The sequence below is a fragment of the Mustela nivalis genome (genome assembly GCF_964662115.1).
Source record: "Mustela nivalis genome assembly, chromosome: 14".
Lineage (NCBI taxonomy): Eukaryota > Metazoa > Chordata > Mammalia > Carnivora > Mustelidae > Mustela > Mustela nivalis.
This window is the reverse complement of record NC_139033.1, coordinates 29,915,509-29,939,146: the sequence shown is the minus strand read 5'-3', so window position 1 is coordinate 29,939,146 and position 23,638 is coordinate 29,915,509. Positions and strand designations below refer to the sequence as shown.

The 23,638-nt window shown below is 34.5% G+C and overlaps 1 protein-coding gene across 1 annotated transcript in view; it reads right to left on the bottom strand.

Moving 5' to 3' along the window:
• Positions 1–23,638, bottom strand: part of CDH19 (cadherin 19) — a 93,127-nt gene that overhangs the window by 37,303 nt on the left and 32,186 nt on the right. The window contains exons 4-8 of the mRNA XM_082698690.1: positions 15,822–15,941; positions 14,310–14,474; positions 8,167–8,348; positions 7,364–7,617; positions 3,025–3,146 (exon numbers count right to left, since the gene is read on the bottom strand). Coding sequence (XP_082554816.1) covers positions 3,025–3,146; positions 7,364–7,617; positions 8,167–8,348; positions 14,310–14,474; positions 15,822–15,941 — 843 coding nt within the window. The remainder of the gene's footprint in view (positions 1–3,024; positions 3,147–7,363; positions 7,618–8,166; positions 8,349–14,309; positions 14,475–15,821; positions 15,942–23,638) is intronic.

Genomic DNA, 23,638 nt, shown 5'->3' with positions numbered 1-23,638 from the left:
AATGAATATTGGAACACTGAAAAAAATAAAATGGAATAAAAATTTAAAAAAAGAGTAAAAATAGAAAGCAAGTGTAATTTCTCACATACTCAGTAAGAAACACTGTGGCATAGTATGGCATAGGAATAAGACGGGCTTTAGAATCAGATATAACTGTGATCAATCTCTAGCTTCATTATTTAGGAGCTGAGCAAATAAACTGTGTAAGTTTCAGATTCATCTTCTCTGAAACAGGAATAATGTTTGCTTCAGATTTTTATTAAGACCTATAAAAATGCTACTAGAATATTACACAAAGTATATATGCAGATGCATACCTTTATAACCACATATATATTTATTTGAAATACAAGTATCTATTTAATAAATTATAATTCCTCAAAACTCACCAATACTCACAACACCATGTAAAATATGTATTTTATAAACAAATACCTAAACATACAAGAATTGACAAAGGTAGAATTTTTTTCCTTGTGAATCACAAAAGGTACCCAGTTTTTATTGTCATCGTTGTATTTTTATTTTCCTTAATATAGAAATCATTATAATATCTATGGTATTTTGTGCAAGCTTAAGTAATAAGTAATATTGTAATAAGTAATATTGTAAACTACGAATTGAAACAGTTCTATTTCCTGAATACTATATGCTTGCACACCCACTCACATATATAAATACGTTACAGAGAACAATTGGAGCCACTGTTTTCCTTAATAAGGTAAAACTGGTGAGGAGCAACAGTGTAGTAAGAACTCAAGTCTCACTGAATCTTTGGGTTTCACCTCTGAACACAGCATGTAGTGAGATAATTAAATTGATTAGAGAATACATTTTGTAGTATATATGCAAATATACATACATATGTCAAATCAATAATTTTGGGGGATAGCAGCTATCTTGCAACCCAGAGATTTGTGTGACTGTTTTTATTTCATTTTGTGATGTTACATTTACCTCCACTATATTAAAAAGAGGGCGGGGCAACACAAAAATACTTCAAACAATGTCTCTCCAGAGATCTCCATGACATCTTTTCGATAAAAAGTAATCATGTAATTAATGGGATTTGGGTATAACTGGCTTATCTTACAAACTTTTTATATCAATCAATCATCCATCCTTTTTTGTATTCATTCATAAAATATTAGGATTTTTTTGTCTCAGAATACACATAATACATTTTAAAGATTTTGCTTCCTAATAATGCATATTGTAGCCTTTCTAATTTAACAAAAAGTGAATGAATATATTCTTACAAAAAAAAACCTTGTACATAAACTTACATATGTATATAAAATGAATATAAAATGTTTATATGCATTTATTAAATATACTTTTGTAATAGCTGAAAAACCATTTTATAGAGAAACACATTTTCAAAGATGTCCACCCTTCCCTTGAACTGATTCGAATTCCTTTCTCTCAACAGTTTTGTAAATAGTGATATTAAAATAATTTGTTCTCAGAAAACCCAATGAATAAAAGCTTCTTGCTTTTAGAATAAGCATCTTTGTGTTTTCTGACACCAAGAGCCTTGGCATTTCTTCTGGTGCAGCAGACGTTTATCCCTGTAACAGTGCTCCTCAGTCTTTGTTGTTAAGTTAAATGGAAAATTCAAACCCAGACTTAGGCCTCCTGCCGTGTTTCCATAGAGTTATTCAAGGCATGACAAAAAAAAATATGCAAGAGATGCTTTCCAGTGGACCATATCCCCAGCTACCACTCAATACTAAGAAATAAGATATATGTATAAAGGTTTTTTAAAAAAGCCAGAAAAGTAAACAAGATTATTAAAATTTACACAAAATCAGTTCTAAAGGACACATTCTGGAACATTTCATATTCACAAATTTAATTATCTACTGAACTATAATAACTATCAGTTAAATAAAGGGGATGATCCTGGTAAGCTTTTACACTGTGTTATACCTATTCTTTTGAGATCAAATTAATTAACATGGTTGACTTAATACCAAATTGATTGATAATTTTGGAGACACTATCCAAGTAGTAAATTAGGATGATTTTATCTACTTTTTACAACCTGAAAATGGAATCACCTCCCTATCTGAAACAAAAACCAAAATCAAAAAATAAAAACAAAAATAAAAACACACAACAACTGGTCCCCACTGATTACTGAAGAAGTGATCATTAGCACAGCTTCCACTAGTAGCTTAATTTGAAAATGTCTGACTGTGATTTACCAATGAATATTTGTTGTTTGAATCCTTCATATTCTTTCCCATAATTTCATTGAAATGTGATTATTTTTAAGTGCCTAAAGTTTTAAAAGGCTGTGCTGGAGTGTTATCCTGTCCCTAATGTCCAAGAGTATAGTTAACATGTTGTTCCAGAAATAGAACAAGGCACAGGCATTCTGTGTTTTATTTCTAGAATAGTCCTTTTGTGAACTAATACAGTCAGTCTAAACTGATTATAGTTAAATGGTATGATATTACTAGTCAACTTTAAATTACTTTAAATTTAAAATATTAATTCTCACCATTAGGTTTACTATTCCTTGGATGGCAGTAAAAGAATGCATAACATTAATTAAATATTCCTCTAAATTAAAAAAATTTTCTCTAAGGGATAGATTCCTATGAAATAAGTATTATAATTTCTTTCTACTTATATGTATTTTCTAAGGGTCCATTTTTTGGGGGGAGGTAATGTATATAAGACTTTCTTTTTTCATTAAAATCATAACTTAAATGAGAACCCATTAATATCTGTTAAATATATCTCGGTTAAATATATCTTGCAAAATTTATGTTTAATTTGTCATAATAAAAAGTCTTAAAATATTTAGTGGTAAGTATATAAATAAGCTATCATAGGAATGAACTGACATTGGTTTATAAAATAATAAGATAAAATACACATGTATGAATTGACATATATATCATTTAACTCCAATTCCAACAAATTTAAGCTAGCTTCTTCCCCTACATTTGGAGATTATTGAATGGTTTAAAGATATGCTGAACCAATGTGTGGTCCTAAATGAGTACTTACATTTTTCTGTGGCTGTAATACTTAGGTTGTACCAAGCACTAATCTCTCGATCAAGAGGGTGAGTTGTGACGATTGTGCCATTGTCATCAATACTGAACACTTTGCTTCTGGTCATAGAATACCTGCACACACACACACACACACACACACAGAGAGAGAGAAAAAAAAAAGTTTCACTTCATTTTATTATTTTATCTGTATAATTGTGATATGTAAAACCTTTTAGAGGCAATTAGACAAATTAAAATGCATGCTCCATATAGCAAGTGTAATGCTGAACATTTTTTTAGAAAGGTACATGCGTATATTTAAGATTCAACTCAGTGAGGATGAAAAAGAAAAAAAAAAACTACACAAAAATGGTCTCAGATTTAAACTGATGCATGCCAAATCTAAAACACATGTAATTCATTCTCAATCCCAAAACAAAATTTGAGTGAGTGAATGATTTAGCTAAAAAGAAATGGTACGATGTCCTTTGCAAAATTAAGAGAAGTACAAATAACTAGTGGTAAAAATTACTGCCTGTTAACTTTTTTTTTCCCTTTGAAGCAACACAAAGCATATCCTCACCCTAAACTGCTGAGTCTCTTTCCTAGACCATATCAATGCTGCTAAATCTGGCGTTATACTATAATTACCTGATTGCTGATATATGAGAAATGTGTGATTTTGTTTGTTTAAAGAAAACGCTTTGATAATATTTGATAAAAATGAGATGTGTGTGTGTGTGCATCCCCTGAAAGTATTGATATTAGATGGAATATGCTGTTAGAGCATTCATGGAAAGAAGCCAGATAATAGAATTCCCTCATGCAAAAGCCTGGAAAATGATCTCAAACTCCACAATGAAAGGAGCCTTTGAAGTACTCAGCATGTCTTATCTGCTTGCAAATGATTAATAATAAAAATTAAAGAAGAGTAATAACTTGGGTTCAATGATGACTTCCCATTGCACGTATAGTCCTGAAGACTTTGATGCAACATCAATGAGTCTGCCATAATTATGTGGCAAGAGATGAGAATATTTTAATCTTGAATTGACAGGTCTCTAAAAATATCACACTGATTTGTAGACTGGTGTTCAGGGAAGAATTAAAATAGAAATTGCAGAGAATTAACCTTTAAGGAATTTAGTTTTACCTCTACTCCATTTTAAAACTTTATAAGCAGTTTACTGACATATCCACAAATGGTCACATTTCCTACTTAAGAGATTTGTTGACAGAGAGCAATAATAGTTTAACAGTTAATATTTTGTATTGAACATCTAGAATATTCTGTTGCTATAATAAACCATTCCAAATAAAGCCAATCAAATGTCTGACATAATTTTCAAATAAAAGTTTTTAAAAATCATGACTTCATCATCAGTAACATTTTAAGTAATAGTCAATATGCCCCATTAGGAAAGAAGTGTGCAACACATTTTAGAAAGAGTTTGAGCTAAAAAGCTTAAAATGTGAAGTTTTGATGTTTGGTTCATTGTCGAATTCCTTTTCATGGAACTCTTCATTCCTAAAGAATGCTGAATGAATACTAAGTGACTGTGGCACTGTTTCCTTTTGCCAACCGCTCTTGCCTGAATGATAAACAAAGGTTCTACACTCATGCTTCTCCAGACACCTGTGCCTCTTGTTCTTAATCCTCGTGTGCCTCTACACAGACTGTTCCCACTTCACAGACAAAGCAACTGAGACGCATAAAAGCCAGCCCATTTACAAAAGCTGGATTTTTCCAAGCAGGCTGCAGATCCATTGGGTGTTTCAAGGATTTTTAAGTGCTTCCATTAGAACACAGATGAAAGATGTTTAAAGACAGCCTCTTCCACAGGAGAACACTCCTGACATTCTTGAACACCCACAAAGCTCTGCCGGATTCTCACACACATGACTACTCAGGTTATTTATCTTTTTATATCAATGTTGGTAGTTTCTTTGACAGAATTTCAAGGAATTGGTCTGAATTCATTGGCTTGGAGTCGTTCATAGTATTTCCCTGTAATATTGTTTAATGTGTATGTGTATTAAAATTTATGTTCCTTCTTTCATTTCTGATAATGTTAATTTTTGTCCATTCTTTTTCCCTCCTTTGGTTGTTTTGCTAAAGGTTGATCAATTTCAGGTCTAATTATCACATTCTCTCTTCATACCTGCACCCCATTTTTCTTAAACATTTACCACAAAGTTTATAATTCATACCAAAGCATATTTTCTCATGCTTTTCTGCACTTAACAGTGACATCAATGGCAAGAATAATTTGTTAAGCTGGTTTATCTCACTGAAGACTTCGCTGAAACTCAGCCTGAGAATCTCCACACTTCAGAGAAATACCAGATAGTTCTTACATGGAAGGAAAAAGTAAGTAATGTGAGTTATCTGAATTATGTATAAGATAATTTGTTTACTATGTGCTAATTTATTTCCCCCAAACAGGGAATATCCCTGAAGACAAAGTAAAATGCCCTTTAATTTCCTTTGGTTTCCATATGTTTTGCCATGTAACGAGTATTAAGGAAGATCTACCACATTAAAACTCAAATTGAAATAATTTAGCATTTGATTTCAAACATTTTTTTTTTTTTTTTTTTTTTTTTTTTTTTTTTAGATCTTTTGCTTCCAAAACAAAAACAAACAAAAAAACCTGGGGCGGGTGTACCTACTAGAATGTGTTCAAGTAGCTATTTTCATCCTAACAAATGTATGAAAAGCAGTCTTAATGAAAAGGCAACTCTAAATGAAACAATGTCCATTAAAGACATTAAAAAATATTGTGTTGATAAGCACTAACAAAACATTTTAACGTAATTAATTTCAGTATAAATGTAAGAATTGTTAGCTAAAATATTCTTGGTAGAAAATAAAGTAGGGTGCGCCTGAGTGGCTCAGTTAATCATCTGCCTTCTACTCAGGTAATGATCCCAGGGTCCTGAGATTGGGCCCCAAATCAGGCTCCTTCCTCACTGGGGAGCCTGCTTCTCCCACTCCCTCTCCTTCCGCCCTTCCTCCTACCCCAGTTTGTGCTCTCTCTCTCCCCAATAAATAAAATCTTTTTAAAAAATAAAGAAGGAAAAGAAAGTAAGTAACCACCAATATTGATAATATAAAACACATAACCCCAGTTAATATTTGGGTGTGGCTCACGTATTTGACTCATAGAGAGGAAATATTTTACTTACAGTAAACTTACAAGTCACGTAATTTTATATTGTTTTTAAACCACACCATATTTTTAGCTATGTTCATAGGTATCATTCTCAAGCACTGATGATCTATGATCGTAATTATACCCCTATGACTAGATATTTAAATTGTTTCTAACACTTAATTATTATAAATGATAATATAATAAACATCTTAATCCTTAAAACATTTTTTTAGAATTATGTATTCTTTAGTATTCTCAAAAGAACAATACACAGGTGAATAGATATAGTAGTTTAAAAAATCTAAATAATTCATTTACTGGATTATAATTATATACATATAATACCACACGTGTACTTACATTCATTATGAGAAATACTATTACTAAATATAACTACATCTACATATGAGAAGGCAGTGTTTTATGATTAGGAATTACATTGGAAAGGTGGGACCATTCTTCTGTCCCCAAAATGTGAAGAAGCTTCTTTGTATCATTGCCTGTACAAAGTGCAAAGCAATAGCCATCATCTTAGTAAATACATGGAAGTTAGTAAAATTCTCGGAACTGTGAAGTGTGGAGAACAGGAGAGTATGGGAAGGAGGTGGAAGGAGACATTTGGCAGGTTTTGTTTTTATGTCTCACCGGGTCTACAGTCAAATACTGGAAAAAAAAAAAAAAAAAAAGAAAGTATAGTACCTGAAAATAATGGATTAGATTAATCAAGGATAAATATTGTTAAATTGCAACACAGAAGCTTACTTATTTCTAGCTGACTGAACTTACTTCATTTCTATTAGTTAAGTGGTATCATGTGAAAGCTTTCTCAATTTTTGACTATTAAGTAGTATTTAATTTTGGTGAGCTTCACCCACATTTCAGTCAGCTTTGCTTCTGACTTGGCGTAATCAATGGTTTCTTTTCCCTCACTACTTACCCCAAATTAGTAGAGATGATTTCACTGAATTTTGGCTGGCGATTGCCTATTTCTCTTACAACAGCAATTGCTTATTTCACTACAACTTTATCAATAGCGAGTTTCCTGTTTTAATTGGCTTAAGTTGTTGCAAATTTAATAAGTACCATATAGAGGAATACAGACTTATCTTTATTACACTTCTATGAAATTATATTTTCAGGCGAATTTGTATTCACTCATTTAATAATACGAAGCTGGGCTTCCAAACATACCTGATGGGTGATTTCCTCTGATCTGGATCTATGGCAGACACCATGCCTACAAATGATCCATGTGGGCTTTCTTCGAAGATTTCAAACAGGTAATATGGGACCAGGAAAACAGGAGGTTCATCTTCATCTTCCACCTGGACCCTAATGAAAGTGGTGGAAGCTTCAACATGGTGTTCCATGAGCTTCTCATCAACATGGCGGTTTTTAACTTTTGCTCTAAAACGATATTGGTTCTGGTGCTCAAAATCCACCCTCTACAAAGAAATACAATGTACAGAAGAAGAAATGGCTTCAGTAACCCAAGGCACTCTTTAGAAAAAAAAAGGTTTGGGTTATTAAGTCTCAGTCGCTTTTCAGTCAGGTTTCCCTTCTTATGTACTTGATTGGATCCCTCTGATATTATCATTAAGCAGCTGCAGAGCGAATCCCTGTAAGTGTTGTTATTTATTTCTGTTATAAAATGTTTTGGAATAGTAACTACATTTTTTTTAGGATTAAAATTATACTTCTCTTGGCATTAATATCCCATAGAATTGAGAATTAATTTTTTTATTTAAGATCTTTCCAAAACGTCCTCTAAAAATCTTTAAAAACAATAAAAAAAAACTGTTCTACAAATAATTTGAGACTCTGTAATAATTCTGTCTAATCTCTAAGTTCCTCTGCTTCCTAAATCATAAATCACAGGTTCTCATTTCAATTACTTAATGAAGCAATAACTAACTGGCTAAACAAAATAATTATATGCATTTCTGATTTGATTTTGTATTCTTCTGCAAAGTAAATGTTGGAAATATATCTACCTTTTTTAATATAACTATTCCTTCTTGTGTCTTATTATTAGTAATTATGTCAAATGTTTGTGAATCATCTTCAATGCTGTAATCCATTTCTGCATTCTCTCCAATGTCATTATCATATGCCACGATTTTTCCTAGTGAAGTCCCAGCAGGTGCCAATTCAGAAACAGTGAAGCGGTATAAACCTTTAAAAACAAAATTCAAGATATTTCACATAAATAATAAACAAGAAATTCCCAATTTTAGCACCCTTTTTTTTTGTGGACTATGGGAAAACCCATATTCTTACCTTCTACCAGTTACTTCTTCTAAATCAGTATCTATTACTTCTTTATTTTTGTAATCGGTATATTGTATTTCCCTAATATCCTACCTAAGCATCTATTAATGTCTTTCAAATATAACTTAGTGAGTCTTAGCACCAATAAATATAATTTCCAAATTTTTATTCATATGTATACTTTGTTGATATTTTTGGATTTATTTATTATATACTCCAACCATCCCAATTAAATTTGATAAAATAATTTCACTTAAGCAATCTCTTAAATCTAAAGTTACTAGTAAACGTAAATGTGGATTAGAGATGAGAGAGAATAAAGCAAATAAGTGAGTTTTAAGGGTAACACTTTGATTTTTAGATTCTGAGCTGAGGGCAGGAGCCATAATGGAAACGAGGGGGAGGGGAAGGATCCACAGGAGTCAGTGAGTGAGCAGAGGAGGAAAGCCATGATGGAGTCAGATGACCCTACTGTTTTGGTCACGTGAAAACAATGGAAGTTATATTTGAAATACATAGATGTAAATAAAAATAAACGAGTTCTGCTTCCTTCATGTTTCAGAAGTAACTTGCCTAAAACTGATAAAGAGTTAGCCATTTGTAAATTATTATTTGTGGTTTATGTTAAAATGTGGGAATAATCATATATATCAATATTCTAAAGAATGGAATTTGGCGGCCTGCGTGGCTCATTTAGTTTCAGCGTTTGAATGTGGGTCAGGTCCTGATCTTAGGGTCCTGGGACTCCAGGTGGGGCTCCCTGCCTAGGGAGGGCCTGCTCCTTCCTCTGCCTCTGCCCCTCCCCCCACTCATGCTCTCGCACCCATACTTTCTCTTTCAAATAAATAAAATCTTTAAAAAAAAAAAAGAAACTTCATAGAATTTTAAAAAGGAGCACATAATACAAATTTTCCTTAAGAGATTATTTATTTTCTTAAAATATAGTGAGTTATCTCACAGACTGCCTTGTGAGATGTCCTTTCTTTTTAACATGGGAGAAATGTTACTTAAGAGTTATTAATATTTTTATTATTTTTCAGGAAGTAACAGCTTAACTCTGTTTCAAGGCGTTTGTTTTATTTTTTTCCATTGTGGGAAAATGTATACTTGAGAAAATAGGATTTTAGGAAGAGCAAGCCAAAAGTCCACAAAACCAGGGGCTGAAGTTTTCCAGTGACAGAGAGTAGGTCAATTGCCTGGTGTTGGTTTGTCCATGAACAAGGGGTAGAATGCTAGTACGTAACTCCAAGAGGTAATGGAAAAGGACTGAATGATGGCAAATTATTTAGGACAATGGAAGTTATATTAAGGCCTGTGACTTTTTTCTCTGAGTGACATGGTAGACATTTAAGGGAGCCTATGGCAATAGTGGAGACAAATTAAGAGGTAGCATGATCCAAGGTTGCTAATAAAATTGGTGAGAAATGTTCAGATTATGGATATTTTTAAAAGGTAGAGCCAACAGGAACCGCAGAGGATTGAGTTTTGGATATGAGAGAAAGAACAGAAGGGAAGCTGACTTCAAAATCTTTAAACGAAATAGGTTTCTATTATCAGGAGAGATTGTGTGTGTGTGTGTGTGCGTGTGTGTGTGTGTGTGTGTGTGTGTGTGTGTATGCACAGAATACTGAAAATCAGGGACTAGCAGGAATTGTGCAGAATTGATCATGACTTCAGTCTGAGTTAGAAATTAGAATTGACCTAGACTTAACCCAGAGTAATCCAAACCAGATTGTTAGAATTGAACTGAATTTGCATTGAATGGGTGAGATTTTGTCCTCAGCAATGTGAAACCTGTATTTGATAGTCATTGAGATGGGAAAAACTGTAAAAAGAAGAGCTTTAGAGGAGGAGTCAGGCATGATCAGGAACTCAAATATATGTCAAGTTTAAATGTATGTGACATTTAATGAAGACACCGAGTAGACCGTTTTTGGATAGCCACGTGTGGGCTTCATGAGAGAGGTTCATCCTGGAGGTATATATCCGGGAGTTGTCAGCATAGAGATGGAATTTCAAGTCTTGTGGCCAGATAAGAACATCAGAGTGAAGGCAAAAGGAAGAGCAATGAGGTTCTAAGGCCTGATAGCAGAAATGCACCAGACTTTACAGTATGCAGAGGTGAAGACAAAGCAAGGAAGACTATTACAAAGTGACCACTGAGACAGAAGATAAAGTACATAAGAATAGAGTAATCCTGTCAGATCCTGCTGAAAAATCATACTATATTAGGACAGAGCATTGACTGGATTTCGCCACGCATGATAGAACAGACCAGATCAGTTTGGTCAAGGAGTGTGCAAAAACCAAACTGGAGTGGGCTCCAGAGATTTTAAAAGACTGTGAACAGGTTGATGAGTTCGACAACACTGTGAAAATTCTTTTCTCTAACAGAAAAGAAGAAAGCATGACTAGCTAGATGAGGAAGTAGAGTCAATAATGTATTTTATTTTGTTTTTAAGATGAAAACAAGACGTTTGAATGTTAATAGTAATTAGCAGGCAGAGTGGAGCAGCCTTGACTGTAATGTGAGGGGAGGGGTGCGTATTGGAGGAGATGCGCATTAAATATTTAACACGAAAGCGACGTGGGATTATAAAAGGGAAAGTAGTTTGCACAAGAGTAAGGAGGTCAGCATGCTTCTGTTCTGGAAGAACAGTCAATACACACATTTTCACATGATTATGGTGTGGGACAGAAATAGAGAACTATTTTAAAGAGTGAGGCAACTTTAGGGTGCTAGAATCATGTTCCTCCACACTCAAATTTGAAAGTAGTAATGCTGTCACCTTACGTGTGGGGTCTGGGTAGCTATAAGAATTTTAGAAAGTATTCCATTGTGTATATATACCACATCTTCTTGATCCATAAGTGACTCTTAATCTCACAAAACAAACTGAGGGTTGCTGGGGGGAGGGGGTTTGGGAGAAGGGGGTGGGATTATGGACATTGGGGAGGGTATGTGCTTTGGTGAGTGCTGTGAAGTGTATAAACCTGGTGATTCACAGACCTGTACCCCTGGGGATAAAAATATATGTTTATAAAAAGTAAAAAATTAATAAAAAAAAAGAATTTTAGAAAGTATTTTAAATATTCTAATGTATTCAGATATATATATCAATATATACATATGTATACATTGTTATTTATACTTATAGATTGTTTATCAATGTTCATAGGCACATAGTTACATATTATATTCACACATTGTTATAAATTATATATGCACACCGAAGTTTATATATATATAAAACAATGTTAAAGTTGGCAAAAATTAAAAGGATGGCAGCAGAAGCTGCAAGGAATTTTTGTGTCAACAAACATCTTGGGTGTACTGCCTCTGAAAGTCTTCAATTATTATTTCACATCCATCTGAATAAAACATAGACTAGAGTTATTCAATATATTCACCTACTATTTTTCTACATTTATTATACGGCAGTCCTTTTTTGAAATCCTGGGTGTTTCAGATTTAATTACACATCATCTTCTTGTCTCTAGGACACACGCTTTGTAGAGATCGTTACATATATAATGCCTTTAATACCCTGGTGATGAAGGTCACAAACTGCTGCTTTGTTGCCTAAATTCCATCCAAAGAGGAGCTGTTTCATTGACTCATAAAGAAATGAGGAAATACGGCTCAAATGGTACAAAGGAGCAATGATGTAGGATGAATAAAAGTTTAGAAATCTAGTGTACAGCTTGGTGACTATAGTTCATAATGCTACATTGTATAGGGAATTTTCTGAGAGAACGTCTCAGCTGCTCGCACCACCACCCTCCCAAGTAACAATGTGAGGAGATGGCTATGTTAATTAGTTTGACTGTAGTAATGATTTCACAATGTATATGATAGCAAAACATCATGTTGTATACCTTAAATATATATAATTTTTATTTTTTAAAAATGGCCACATTAAACTGAAAAATTTTAAATTTGACAATAGCACAGAAATAAACATCCAGATTTCTAATATTTTTTGAAAAGTCAAAAGATCTGATAACTTTAGTTCTGGCACAAATAAGCTGAACTGAATCTTGTCTGTATTACTCAGAGGTGTGTGTGTGTGTGTGTGTGTGAGAGAGAGAGAGAGAGAGAGAGAATGGGAAGAAATATTTGCAAATCATATATCTGATAATGGACTAATATCCAAAATATATAGGAACTCATAGAACTCAATATCTAAGAATAATATTAATAATAGACATAAGATCTGAATAGACATTTTTCCAAAAAAGGCATACAGATGGCCAACAGGTACATGAGAAAATGCTCTATATCACTTATCATCAGGGAAATGCAAATCAAAACCACAATGAAATATTACCTCACACCTGTTAGAACAGCTATTATCAAAAGACCAGAAAAAACATGTGTTGGTGAGGACATGTAGAAAAGGGAACCCTGTGCACTGTTAGTGGGAACATAAATTGGTGCAGCCACTATGGAGAGAGCAGTGTGGTGGTGTTTTGAAAAATTAAATACAGAACTACCTTATGATCCAGCAATTCCACTTCTGGGTATTCAACCAAAGAAAATAAAAACACCTATTAGAAAACATATCCGCACTCACATGTTCATTGCATTATTATTCACAATAGCCAACATACGGATGTTAGTGGATGAATGGATGAAGAAATGATGATACACACACACACACACAAATATTACTTAGCCATAAAAAAGAGTGAAATCTTGTTATTTGCAATAACATGGATGGACCTCAAGGGCATTATGCTAAGTGAAATAAGTCAGAAAAAGAAAAAAACGGTATGATCTCTCTTATATGTGAAATATTATATAAGATATTTTGATATATATAAATCATAGGTGAACACAAAAACAGGTGAATTGTGTTTATTTCTGTTTTTAGTTTTAATATATTGAATACAAATAAAAATTTAAAAATATTATCATTTCAAATCATTACTGTGGTAGGTAGAAAAATGAATCCCCAAAATATATGTGCTCTAACACCCCAGAACCTATGAACGTACTGACAAAAGGGAATTAAGGTTGCGGATGGAATTCATATTGCTAATTAGCATATCTTGCGATGTTGAGATTGTATTGGTTCCTCCAAGTGGACCTGATCTAATCACATTAGTCCTTAAAAGTGAAGAAGAGGCGGGCGCCTGGGGCTCAGTGGGTTAAGCCGCTGCCTTCGGCTCGGGTCACGATCTCAGGGTCCTGGGATCGAGTCCCACATTGGGCTCTCTGCTCAGTGGGGAGCCTGCTTCCCTCTCTCTCTCTCTGCCTGCCTCTCCGTCTACTTGTGATTTCTCTCTGTCAAATAAATAAATAAAAATTTTAAAAAAATTAAAAAAAAAGTGAAGAAGAGGCAAAAGTGTGGGTCAGAGAGATGACAGTATGTGTAGGATTTGACACCTTTTGCTATGTTGCAGGTGTGTGAGTTATATACAAGAATCAGAAAGATGCCTTAAGGAGCTAACAGTGTCCTTCACCTGACAGCCATCAAGGAAACAGTGACCTTAATCCTACAAACATAAAGAACTGAATTTTGCCAACAACCAAATCCAAAGAAATGGACTCTCCCCTGGATCCTTGAGAAGGGAACACAGCCCTTGAACTTAATATGGTGACACCTGTGACCTTTCATTAGGATAATAATTTAAGACATAAAGCTTGTGGAAATTGTTATAGAAGCAATTAAAAGAAAACACATTACTGTTTCATTTGTATTTGACTTTTCACACTAATAAAAATAATCACACAGAATAATTAACAAATTATTTTATATAATTCTGGTGCTGTGCCAGTGCTAATATGCAATGACATCTGCATATATTTAACATATGCATAATTATGTTATAATGAAAATTCAAGACGTTTTCTACTTACGATCCTTAAATATAGGTTTATTGTCATTCACATCAGAAAGTTTAATTAACACACTTGTTGTTCCAGACAGTGCTCCAGGCAGACCAATCATATCTTTGGCTTGAATAATGACCCAATACTCATCTTGCAGTTCTCTATCCATTTTAGTAGATATTCTTATGACTCCTTTAAAAATGTAATAAAAATATCAATTATTATTTCATTATTAACCATGGTATCCACCTAGTTAAATTCCCAAGAATTCAATCATATAATCGTTCTTTTGACACATTTTAAAGCACTACAATGCGGTAGACACTGCCCTGAAGAAAAAATAATAATGATAATAATAAACACCAACTCTGCCTGAAGGTTAGAACAGTCATCGGATACTAAGAATACTAGCAGACCCTTAATAAAATACCCATGTTAATATAATCTGCAGGTAGGGAAGAGGAATATCTTATTTCTACCTCAAATTGTTTTCTGCTGTCTTCTCTAACATTAGTGTGCTACAATTAACTTTTCCCTTAAGTTTGAAAGAAGTTAATTATGAATAAATGTGTAAATTACAACCAAATTTATGCAAAAAATATTGTGCACCTGTGATGTTAAAGTCTATTTTAAGTCGTGGTATGTGAAGAAAGGTTTGTTTTTGACCAACAGTTATTCATAATCTACCAATAGAGATAAATGTATACACATATTTTCAAACTCAAGATGGACCATAATAAATGTAATAAATATCAACTTTCTATAAAATTATTTACTGAAAAAGTAATTAATGATCACTGAAAAAAAGAAAACTAGGAAAAATTCAAGGCGGTACAAAGGACAAGGGAATGCTGGCCTAAAGATTTTGGAACACTAACACGAAGACCGAAAATGGCCAGTCCTCAAATAAGGCTGGGGAAAAATGTTCATTAAAAAATTGTGAGACCTATAAAAACAAAAAAGGGATGAATTAGACCATATTGTGATGGCATTTTAATTGTGGATTAAAGAGTTTTACAAGTATAATCTTTCATATGAATCACTGTAGGAAACGGTGAATGTATTAAACAGACGCTGCTAGAATCTACCTACGTTGGACTCTGGAGAGAATTGGATGTAAAGGTGTTGCATTTCTCATGTGGTTTTAATTTACATTTCCATGATGACTGCTGAGGTTAATCATTTTTAATATGCTTTCAGGCTTTTTGTATATCAAATTTTAGTCAATTGTTTTAAGTGCCTTTAATGTATTTTTAAATTGGGTTTTTTCTTTTTCCAGTTGGTTGGTTATAATCTTTACATATGTTTTATATCTTATACACAAATGATTTTTGGTATAGATGGGGAAAATTCAATCTCTGAAAGTTAGAAAAATCAGCTAAAAGCCTAAAAAGAATTAAATGTTTAAAAGTACAATGCATTTATTTATTGAAACATCAGGTTTACTGTACCACATGTTTATAATAAGAAGATGATTTTTTTCTGACATCTGCTTACTTAGAATCCTGTTGAATTACACTTTATTTCATTCATAAATACCTGTTGTTGGTTCAATGGAGAAATATGGTTGGCCTTGGAGTAAACTGTACAGGAGACGAGCATTATTGCCACTTGAAGGATCATCAGCATCATTTGCTGTCACTTGGATGACTAATGTTCCTGAAGAAAATATAAATGGTAACAAGAAATTAAGACTGTGGTATTATGGAACAATGCATTCAGTTCTATAAAGCATTCTCTCCTTAGCAAGCAAGACGATGATACACATGAAAGACAAGCCCTCCTTATTCAGAATAAACTAGTTATAAAACTAGTATCATTCTGTATAAACAAGATAATATAGCCTCATGCAAAATAGCCCTAATTCCTCTATGCAATGTAGATTTTAAACATGTAAATCTATGCTATAATGAAATATAACCATTAAATGATCCACTACAAGAACCATTCAGGAGCTTTCAAAGGTGTATTATTAGTGGAAGACTCAAAACGGAATTGGAAGCAGTTTACTTTAAAAATCATATTGTGGGACGCCTGGGTGGCTCAGTTGGTTGGACGACTGCCTTCGGCTCAGGTCATGATCCCGGAATCCCAGGATCTAGTCCCGCATCAGGCGCCCAGCTCCATGGGGAGTCTGCTTCTCCCTCTGACTTTCTCCTCACTCATGCTCTTTCTCACTGTCTCTCTCTCAAATAAATAAATTAAAAAAAAATCATATTGTGACCTGTAACTCAAAAAAGTCACAGAATGTTGATAAAATGTTAATAAAAATTATTGAAATGTGCTTGAATTAATATCAAGTTTAGAGAGGCCATAATTATCTACCTAGTTTAATTCCCAACTCTAAAATTCTTTCTTACTTCGAAGAATTCTTTTTTTAAAAGTACAAAGCAAAATGTACCAGATACTGATAAGGAAAGTGTTCTCATGAAAATTCAGTAACAATCAATAAAACACAATGTAAGTGTTTGTGCATTTAAATTCCATTCTTAAATTAAACATATTTATTTAAAAATATTAAGCTTTTTAATCATCTTTATGTAAATGTGGAATAGCATTAGGGGTCTTGTTGGAAATCTGCATTTATTGAAACATTGTGTTCCGTGTCAGTAAGAATGGCAACATGAGCATCACAGAATCAAATAGCCTATGTGCTTTTCTTTATAACTAACATCATTAATATTTTAATCACAAGCTAATTATAAACTGAGACACTCTAAGAGAAAGCCCTTCTATTCCTCTGTAACAAAATTGCTGAAATTTTTACCGTGGCCCTCAAATGTATGTGATCTTTGCTCTTTTGTTTCAGTATTTGTTAGTTACTTAACACTTGTATACTGTACAACCGCACAAAATGTAAACACCCTAGTTTCAAGCGTCTTACAATACATTACTTCCACTTGTGACAACACGGCTGAACCTTAAGGGCAGTATGCTAGGCCCAAGGCAGAGAAAGACAAAGATATCACTTACATGTGCAATCTAATAGAGCTGAGCTCATAGAAACAGAGGTTAACAAGGTCTTAGGGTGTGACAATTGAGTAAATACTGATCAAAGCCTAGAAAACTAGTTAGAAAACAAATAAGTTCTGGAAAGCTTATGTACAGCATGATAATTACAGTCAACAGTATTATATTGTATATTTCAAAGTTACTAAGAGAGTTTATCTTAATTTGTCTCCCGCCAACCTCCCCCACAAAAGATATGTGTTGAAGATGCTAGCTAAAACGAGGTGGTAACTATATATTGCAATATATAAATGTACCAAATCAACATATAGTAGACCTTAAACTCTACAGAACATTATATGTTGAATATATCTCAATAAAATAATAAATTAATAAATAATCAGCAAATAATAAAAGGCATTTCTGTAGTAACTGTAAACAGTTACTTCAAGAAAAGGATTCTTAGGGACTCTCAATTCAATCACTTTGTATTGGGCAAGAGTTGTTCTTTAACTCCCCTCTGTGCACACATTCATTTACTTTTTCTACATTTCCTCTCCATGTCTCCATTTCATTTCTTTCTATAGGAGTGCTCCATCCCTAGATTCCAGAACTAGACTACCTGTCTACTCTAGTTTCAGGAGCAAAAGTTAAAATCATTATATATTAGTTTATGACCAAAAGAAATTCTTACAATTAAGACTTTAGACCTTTTTACCTAGTACTTTACTAATGAGTACCAGGAAGATCATGAAAAGGCACTGACTCACAGATCACCCCATACTCGTTTATAGAAAAACAAGTTACAAAATTAGGGTTTTTTCCCCCCCCAATTTTTTCAAGCACATTTTAAATTGATGCTTCATTTACTTCTAAGCAGAACATACCCCTTCACTGTTCTAATGTGTCACTCCCTTGCTCTCTACTAAATGGAAAACCTAATATAAAATATTGTGGGTATTATTCTACATAAGAACATAATTTATACAGGCCCATCTCAAGCATACTTGTCAAACTATTTTTAAATGTTTATTTTCACAGGAGAAGACATTTTGAATTTTTGATTACTAAAATTAAAGGATGTTTTAACACCAGAAAATGAACATAATTTGTGGCATTAATGGCTTAAAAAAGAAAAATGTAAAACAAAAATTCTTATTAGATATATAAAATAGATCTGAAAATATTCTATTTTTATTTTCAGTAAAAACTCAGAAAATTAGGGAAAAAATGCAGCCTTCTAAATCTGATAAAGGACATTTTTTAAACTTTGACAGCAATCATATTTAATTATGAAGATTTAGAACTTTTCCTTCTGGAGTAGTTAAAAAGCAAGAAGTTTATTGTCACTGTTATGTTTTAAAGCATTGTATTGAACCTCCTAGACAATGTGAGGCAATGCCATGTATACCAAAATGAATGATTAAAGAAGATGATGACAGACCAATGATTCATATATGATAGATGGATGGATAGTTGGATAGATAGATAGATAGATAGACAGATATCAGAAACATTTTTTTAAAAATTACAACAATTATTCAAAGGTGACAGTATTTTTGTAAGAAAATCAAGCAGAATATACCTAAGAAAAGTTTACAGGCGAATATTAAATTAATAAAATTAGCAAGGTCGTACAAAACTCCATTTTGATATACACCAGAAATAACATATTTATAAAATATTTCTTTTTTTTTTTTTTTTTTTTTTTTTTTTTTTTTCAATTAAATGCATAACATACATAACAAATAAAAATATCCAGGAACATCTAAGCAAAAATTATTAAAGATCTCTACAAAAAAACTAAAGAGATATTAATGATCAAAAATGAACAAAAATACTGGGTTTATGAATTTGATGACTTCATAGAAATATCAACAAATTGATCCACAGTATAAATGCTATCCTAATCAAAATCCTAGCAAGTTGTATTACTAAATAAATTAAAAAGGTGATTATGAAATATGCCTGGAAATGCAAAGGAGCAAGCAGGCCAAGACGATTTTGGTGAACGACATCTGGAAGACTTGTACCAACAAACAGCAAGGCTTAGGACACAATCACATCAATGAAGACAATATAGTGTCAGTCCCTGGAGCAAAAAAAAATACGATAAAACTGCCGAGAGGCTCAGAACCCAGAGAATACACATGTGGTGAGATATCTCCATGCAATGGTGGCACAGCTGAGCACTGGAGAATCACTTCTGTGAATGTTGCGGGCTCAATTGGATATCCCAAGGCATCTACGCATCTGTCTGTGGTTATTTCTCTTTTGACCTAGGATTTGGCAACTGCTTCACACCTTTCGCAAAAATTGGTTTAAAATAAATTATAGAGGGGCACCTGGGTGGCTCAATGGGCTAAGCCTCAGCCTTTGGCTCAGGTCACGATCTCAGGGTCCTGGGATCAAGCACCACATTGGACTTTTTGCTCGGTGGGGAGCCTGCTTCCCCCTCTCTCTACTGCCTCTCTGCCTACTTGTAACCTCTGCTTGTCAAATAAATAAATAAATAAATACTCTTTTAAAAGATAAATAAAAAATAAATAAATTACAAATATACACGTGAAAGGCAACAACACAAATATAACAGAATAACAAAATGCGAAATTTTTTATATAACATCAGGGAAAAAAGACAAATGCCAAACTTCTTAATCAGGATCCAGTGATTGATAACCTGATATTCGTCTAAATGCCCAAATCCCTGTTGTTGTTAATTAGACATACTCGTTTGTTCCTTTTTCCCATCCTGGATTGGTGGCTCTTACTCTACTGAAATGCCATTCAGTAGAGTCTTATGCTTACTGGTGCATTTACTCAGTTGGTGTATGAAGCATGGTACATGCCTCACATATGAACCAACCTGCTTAGCCTCTTCATTCATTTCATCAACATTTTATTGTGCTCTCACTAAAACTGACAAAGTTGGTTTAGCCACATTAGTTGGTCAAAAATGAAAGTTTCTTTAATTATGTTAGTAATAAAGTTATTTCTAAAGGACAAGTGATACATATGTACATGAATGAAAATACTTTATATAAATTAACATTAACTATATCACTGGATAGATATTTTTCACATATAGTATCATTAGTTAGTCAGTTTTTTTGTTTAATTTTGTTTTTATGAACAGTGCCCTGGGTTATCACTAGCTCTCTTTTAGATTTAATCATGTCTTAAAAGGAGACATTTAATTCAATGCCCGTATGTCTCATACGCTACTTCTCACACCCCATGGAAGAGCCACGAGTACGAAGTAGATGTCCCCCAAATTCACTCTGGCTTACTATAATGCACTACTAATAATATTTTTAAAAATAAAAAAAATCAGGGGGCGCCTGGGTGGCTCAGTGGGTTAAGCCGCTGCCTTCGGCTCAGGTCATGATCTCAGGGTCCTGGGATCGAGTCCCGCATCGGGCTCTCTGCTCAGCAGGGAGCCTGCTTCCCTGTCTCTCTCTCTCTCTCTGCCTGCCTTTCCATCTACTTGTGATTTCTCTCTGTCAAATAAATAAATAAAATCTTAAAAAAAAATAAATAAATAAATAAAAAAATCAGGACCAAATGCTTTCTGGACAAAATACCCCCCCAAAATAGGATTAAGCAGGGCTGTCCTGGGTGAAACTGGAGATCTGATCACTATTTGTCACAAAATCTTCCTAATTTTCTCAGCTGTAATCTGATATTGGCCCCTTCCAAGGAAGGCAGGAGGAAACCAAAGAAAGAGGCAGACCATTCTAAATTGGTAGGTAGTAGTTGTATTGCGCAAGAGAACTTATTATGAGGCTTGATTTGGGTGTCTGTAAGACCAGCAGTTTTCTGGGTCTGCCCACCAAGGCTTGAAAGTTACAGAGCCTCATGTAGCTTCTATTATTTATACCTTCCTGACTCAACACTACATCTCCATCTCAGATCTGGATGTGTGGGGCAACTTCTGAGAGGAACCAAGCTAGTGGAACCCACATTCCAAGGACAGGGGAGGGGCTGAGGAGCCTCTGATTTCTGAGGCCCAGCACACAGGTCAACTGGCAGTCACATCCTCTCAATGACCACCCCAACGTCCACAACCTCGTGACCTGTTCTTACAATCTTACATGCTTCCTCTGTTCCATGATGTGGCCTGAGCCATCAGCAAGGGGCTTCATTAAAACGGAGGTAGCTCCTTTGTCAGCTATCAGGCTGCCCTGAAAGCAGGTAATACCGACATATACAAGAAAAATACAGATTAAGAATAATTCCCCAATCAGAGACAACTGTTTGCACCAAGAATCCTGTGATCTGTACCACTCATTTGCTAAGTCCCCTAAGCGGGGGGTCAGATCACTTGTATCTTCATGTGATTTAATAAAGATGACACACTAACAGAGTCATGAGGTATGAACATACAACATTTGTTTGAATAATGTCACAGGTACCTCCTTCTGAGGCTCTAAGTGTCCAAGGCTGTTTTACTTTAGAGGGCAGCTTTTATCATCAGAGACATGTCAGCCTTCAATTAGGGGCAGACTTTGGTTGCTATCATCCAAGTCTTGCTGGGTGAATGTAAGGGCTTCTGTGTCAAGGTCAATGGGAGGAACAAACAAAACAGCCAAATGATTAAACTAGCAGGAAACAATATGCCCACCTGGCCTTGAGGAGAGGGAGGTCGGCAGCTTCAGGAGCTTGACCTGGCTGTGCATGCCACGTGTTTGCTGGGGGAAGGAAGCACTATCAGGAGTAAGGAGACGATCTGGGGGTGGCATATTGCAGAGCAGACCCCAAACCTCCTTCCTTCCTTCCTTCCTCACTCTCTTTTTCTTTCTTTTTCTTCTTCTTTCTTTTAAAGGACAGTGTTCTATTCCAGGGATAGTCTGTTTCAACAGGTCCAGTTACAGCAGGACAACGGGATCCCAGTGAGAAGTAAACAGTTTCCATTCACCCAGAGGGGCGAAGTAACTAACTCACTTTGGGGGAGCATTTCATTGCAAATTCCGGTAAATAACTTTTCCTAGGTGTGATGAGGCTTGGTGCTCTCAGAAGCGTAGTATGTAAATTTGAAGTGCAGAATTTGGGGAATGGTGGTTTCCCCTGGCTTCTATACTTTTAGGGTATTGGTGCCTCAGCAGGGGTCCTCAGATGGGCATATGGAGCAACACTCTCTACTGGTTGGTCATTCCAATCTATGAAAGCCTGGGACAGTACTTTAGCCCACTTGGCCAAGGTAGTTGTACTTGTTAGTAATTTAATCTGCCTTATATTTCTTTTTCATTTTCTTTTCTTTTTTTCTTTTTACCAACCCTGCTTTTTGGGCATTTTGCAGGAGATAGATCCTCCATTCCAAATCATGTTCTTTTCTGGTCTTGCATATTATGACCTTTGAAATGAGACCCTTGATCACAATCTAGCTATACACAATGCTCAGTTTCCCTAATTTCCTAGTAGTGATAGCCTGGTTCACATAATGACAAGGGAAAGCATGTTTTCACACAAAACCAGGCATGTTTAAAATTCTCACTCCCAGGGAAGGGACCAATATAATCAATTTGCGAACCTGTCAACAACTGGAAACTCCACTGGGTGGCCCCAGACTCCTTTGGCAGTTGCCCTGGGCAGTGTTTAGAACACACATGACATGCTGTTACTGTATTAGCCAAGTCACTGTCTTTCAAGGACAATCGAGCATCCTTAGCAATAAGCCATCCTACCTGAAGTGGACATTCTTTTTATCTGCTGTATCTACTAAAAAGTCAGTTGCTAGGGACAATACCCAAAATAGGGCGTCCGCTGCTAGACTGCCTTTTGGTGTCCGAAGGGTTCAAAAGTCAGCATGTGTCTCTGAGTTGAGTCATTATAGCTTGATCAAAGACAGCTGTATTGCGTGGAAATGAAAAGAGACCATATGATTAGACTCTTATAGTCTAAAGACCGTCTTTAGGGCTCAAACTCACAACCTGGAGATCAAGAGTTGTGAGCTCTAGTGACTGAGTCAGTCCAGGACTGCTAGACTGCCTTTTGGTGACCGAAGGGTTCAAAAGTCAGCATGTGTCTCTGAGTTGAGTCATTATAGCTTGATCAAAGACAGCTGTATTGCGTGGAAATGAAAAGAGACCATATGATTAGACTCTTATAGTCTAAAGACCGTCTTTAGGGCTCAAACTCACAACCTGGAGATCAAGAGTTGTGAGCTCTAGTGACTGAGTCAGTCCAGGACCCCTTTCAGAAGAGGAATTTCTCAGTTTACTTGTTCCGATAATAAACATACAAATGTAGTATTTAATGCTATAATTCTGGGTTCTATTATTACATTGATGGTTGATATTGTTTGCTATATTACTGCTGAGACTTACATAAACAGAAATTTCAAATCAGTTTTGCTCTTTTAGTTAGATTCTGAATTTTTTTTAAAGATTTTATTTATTTATTTGACAG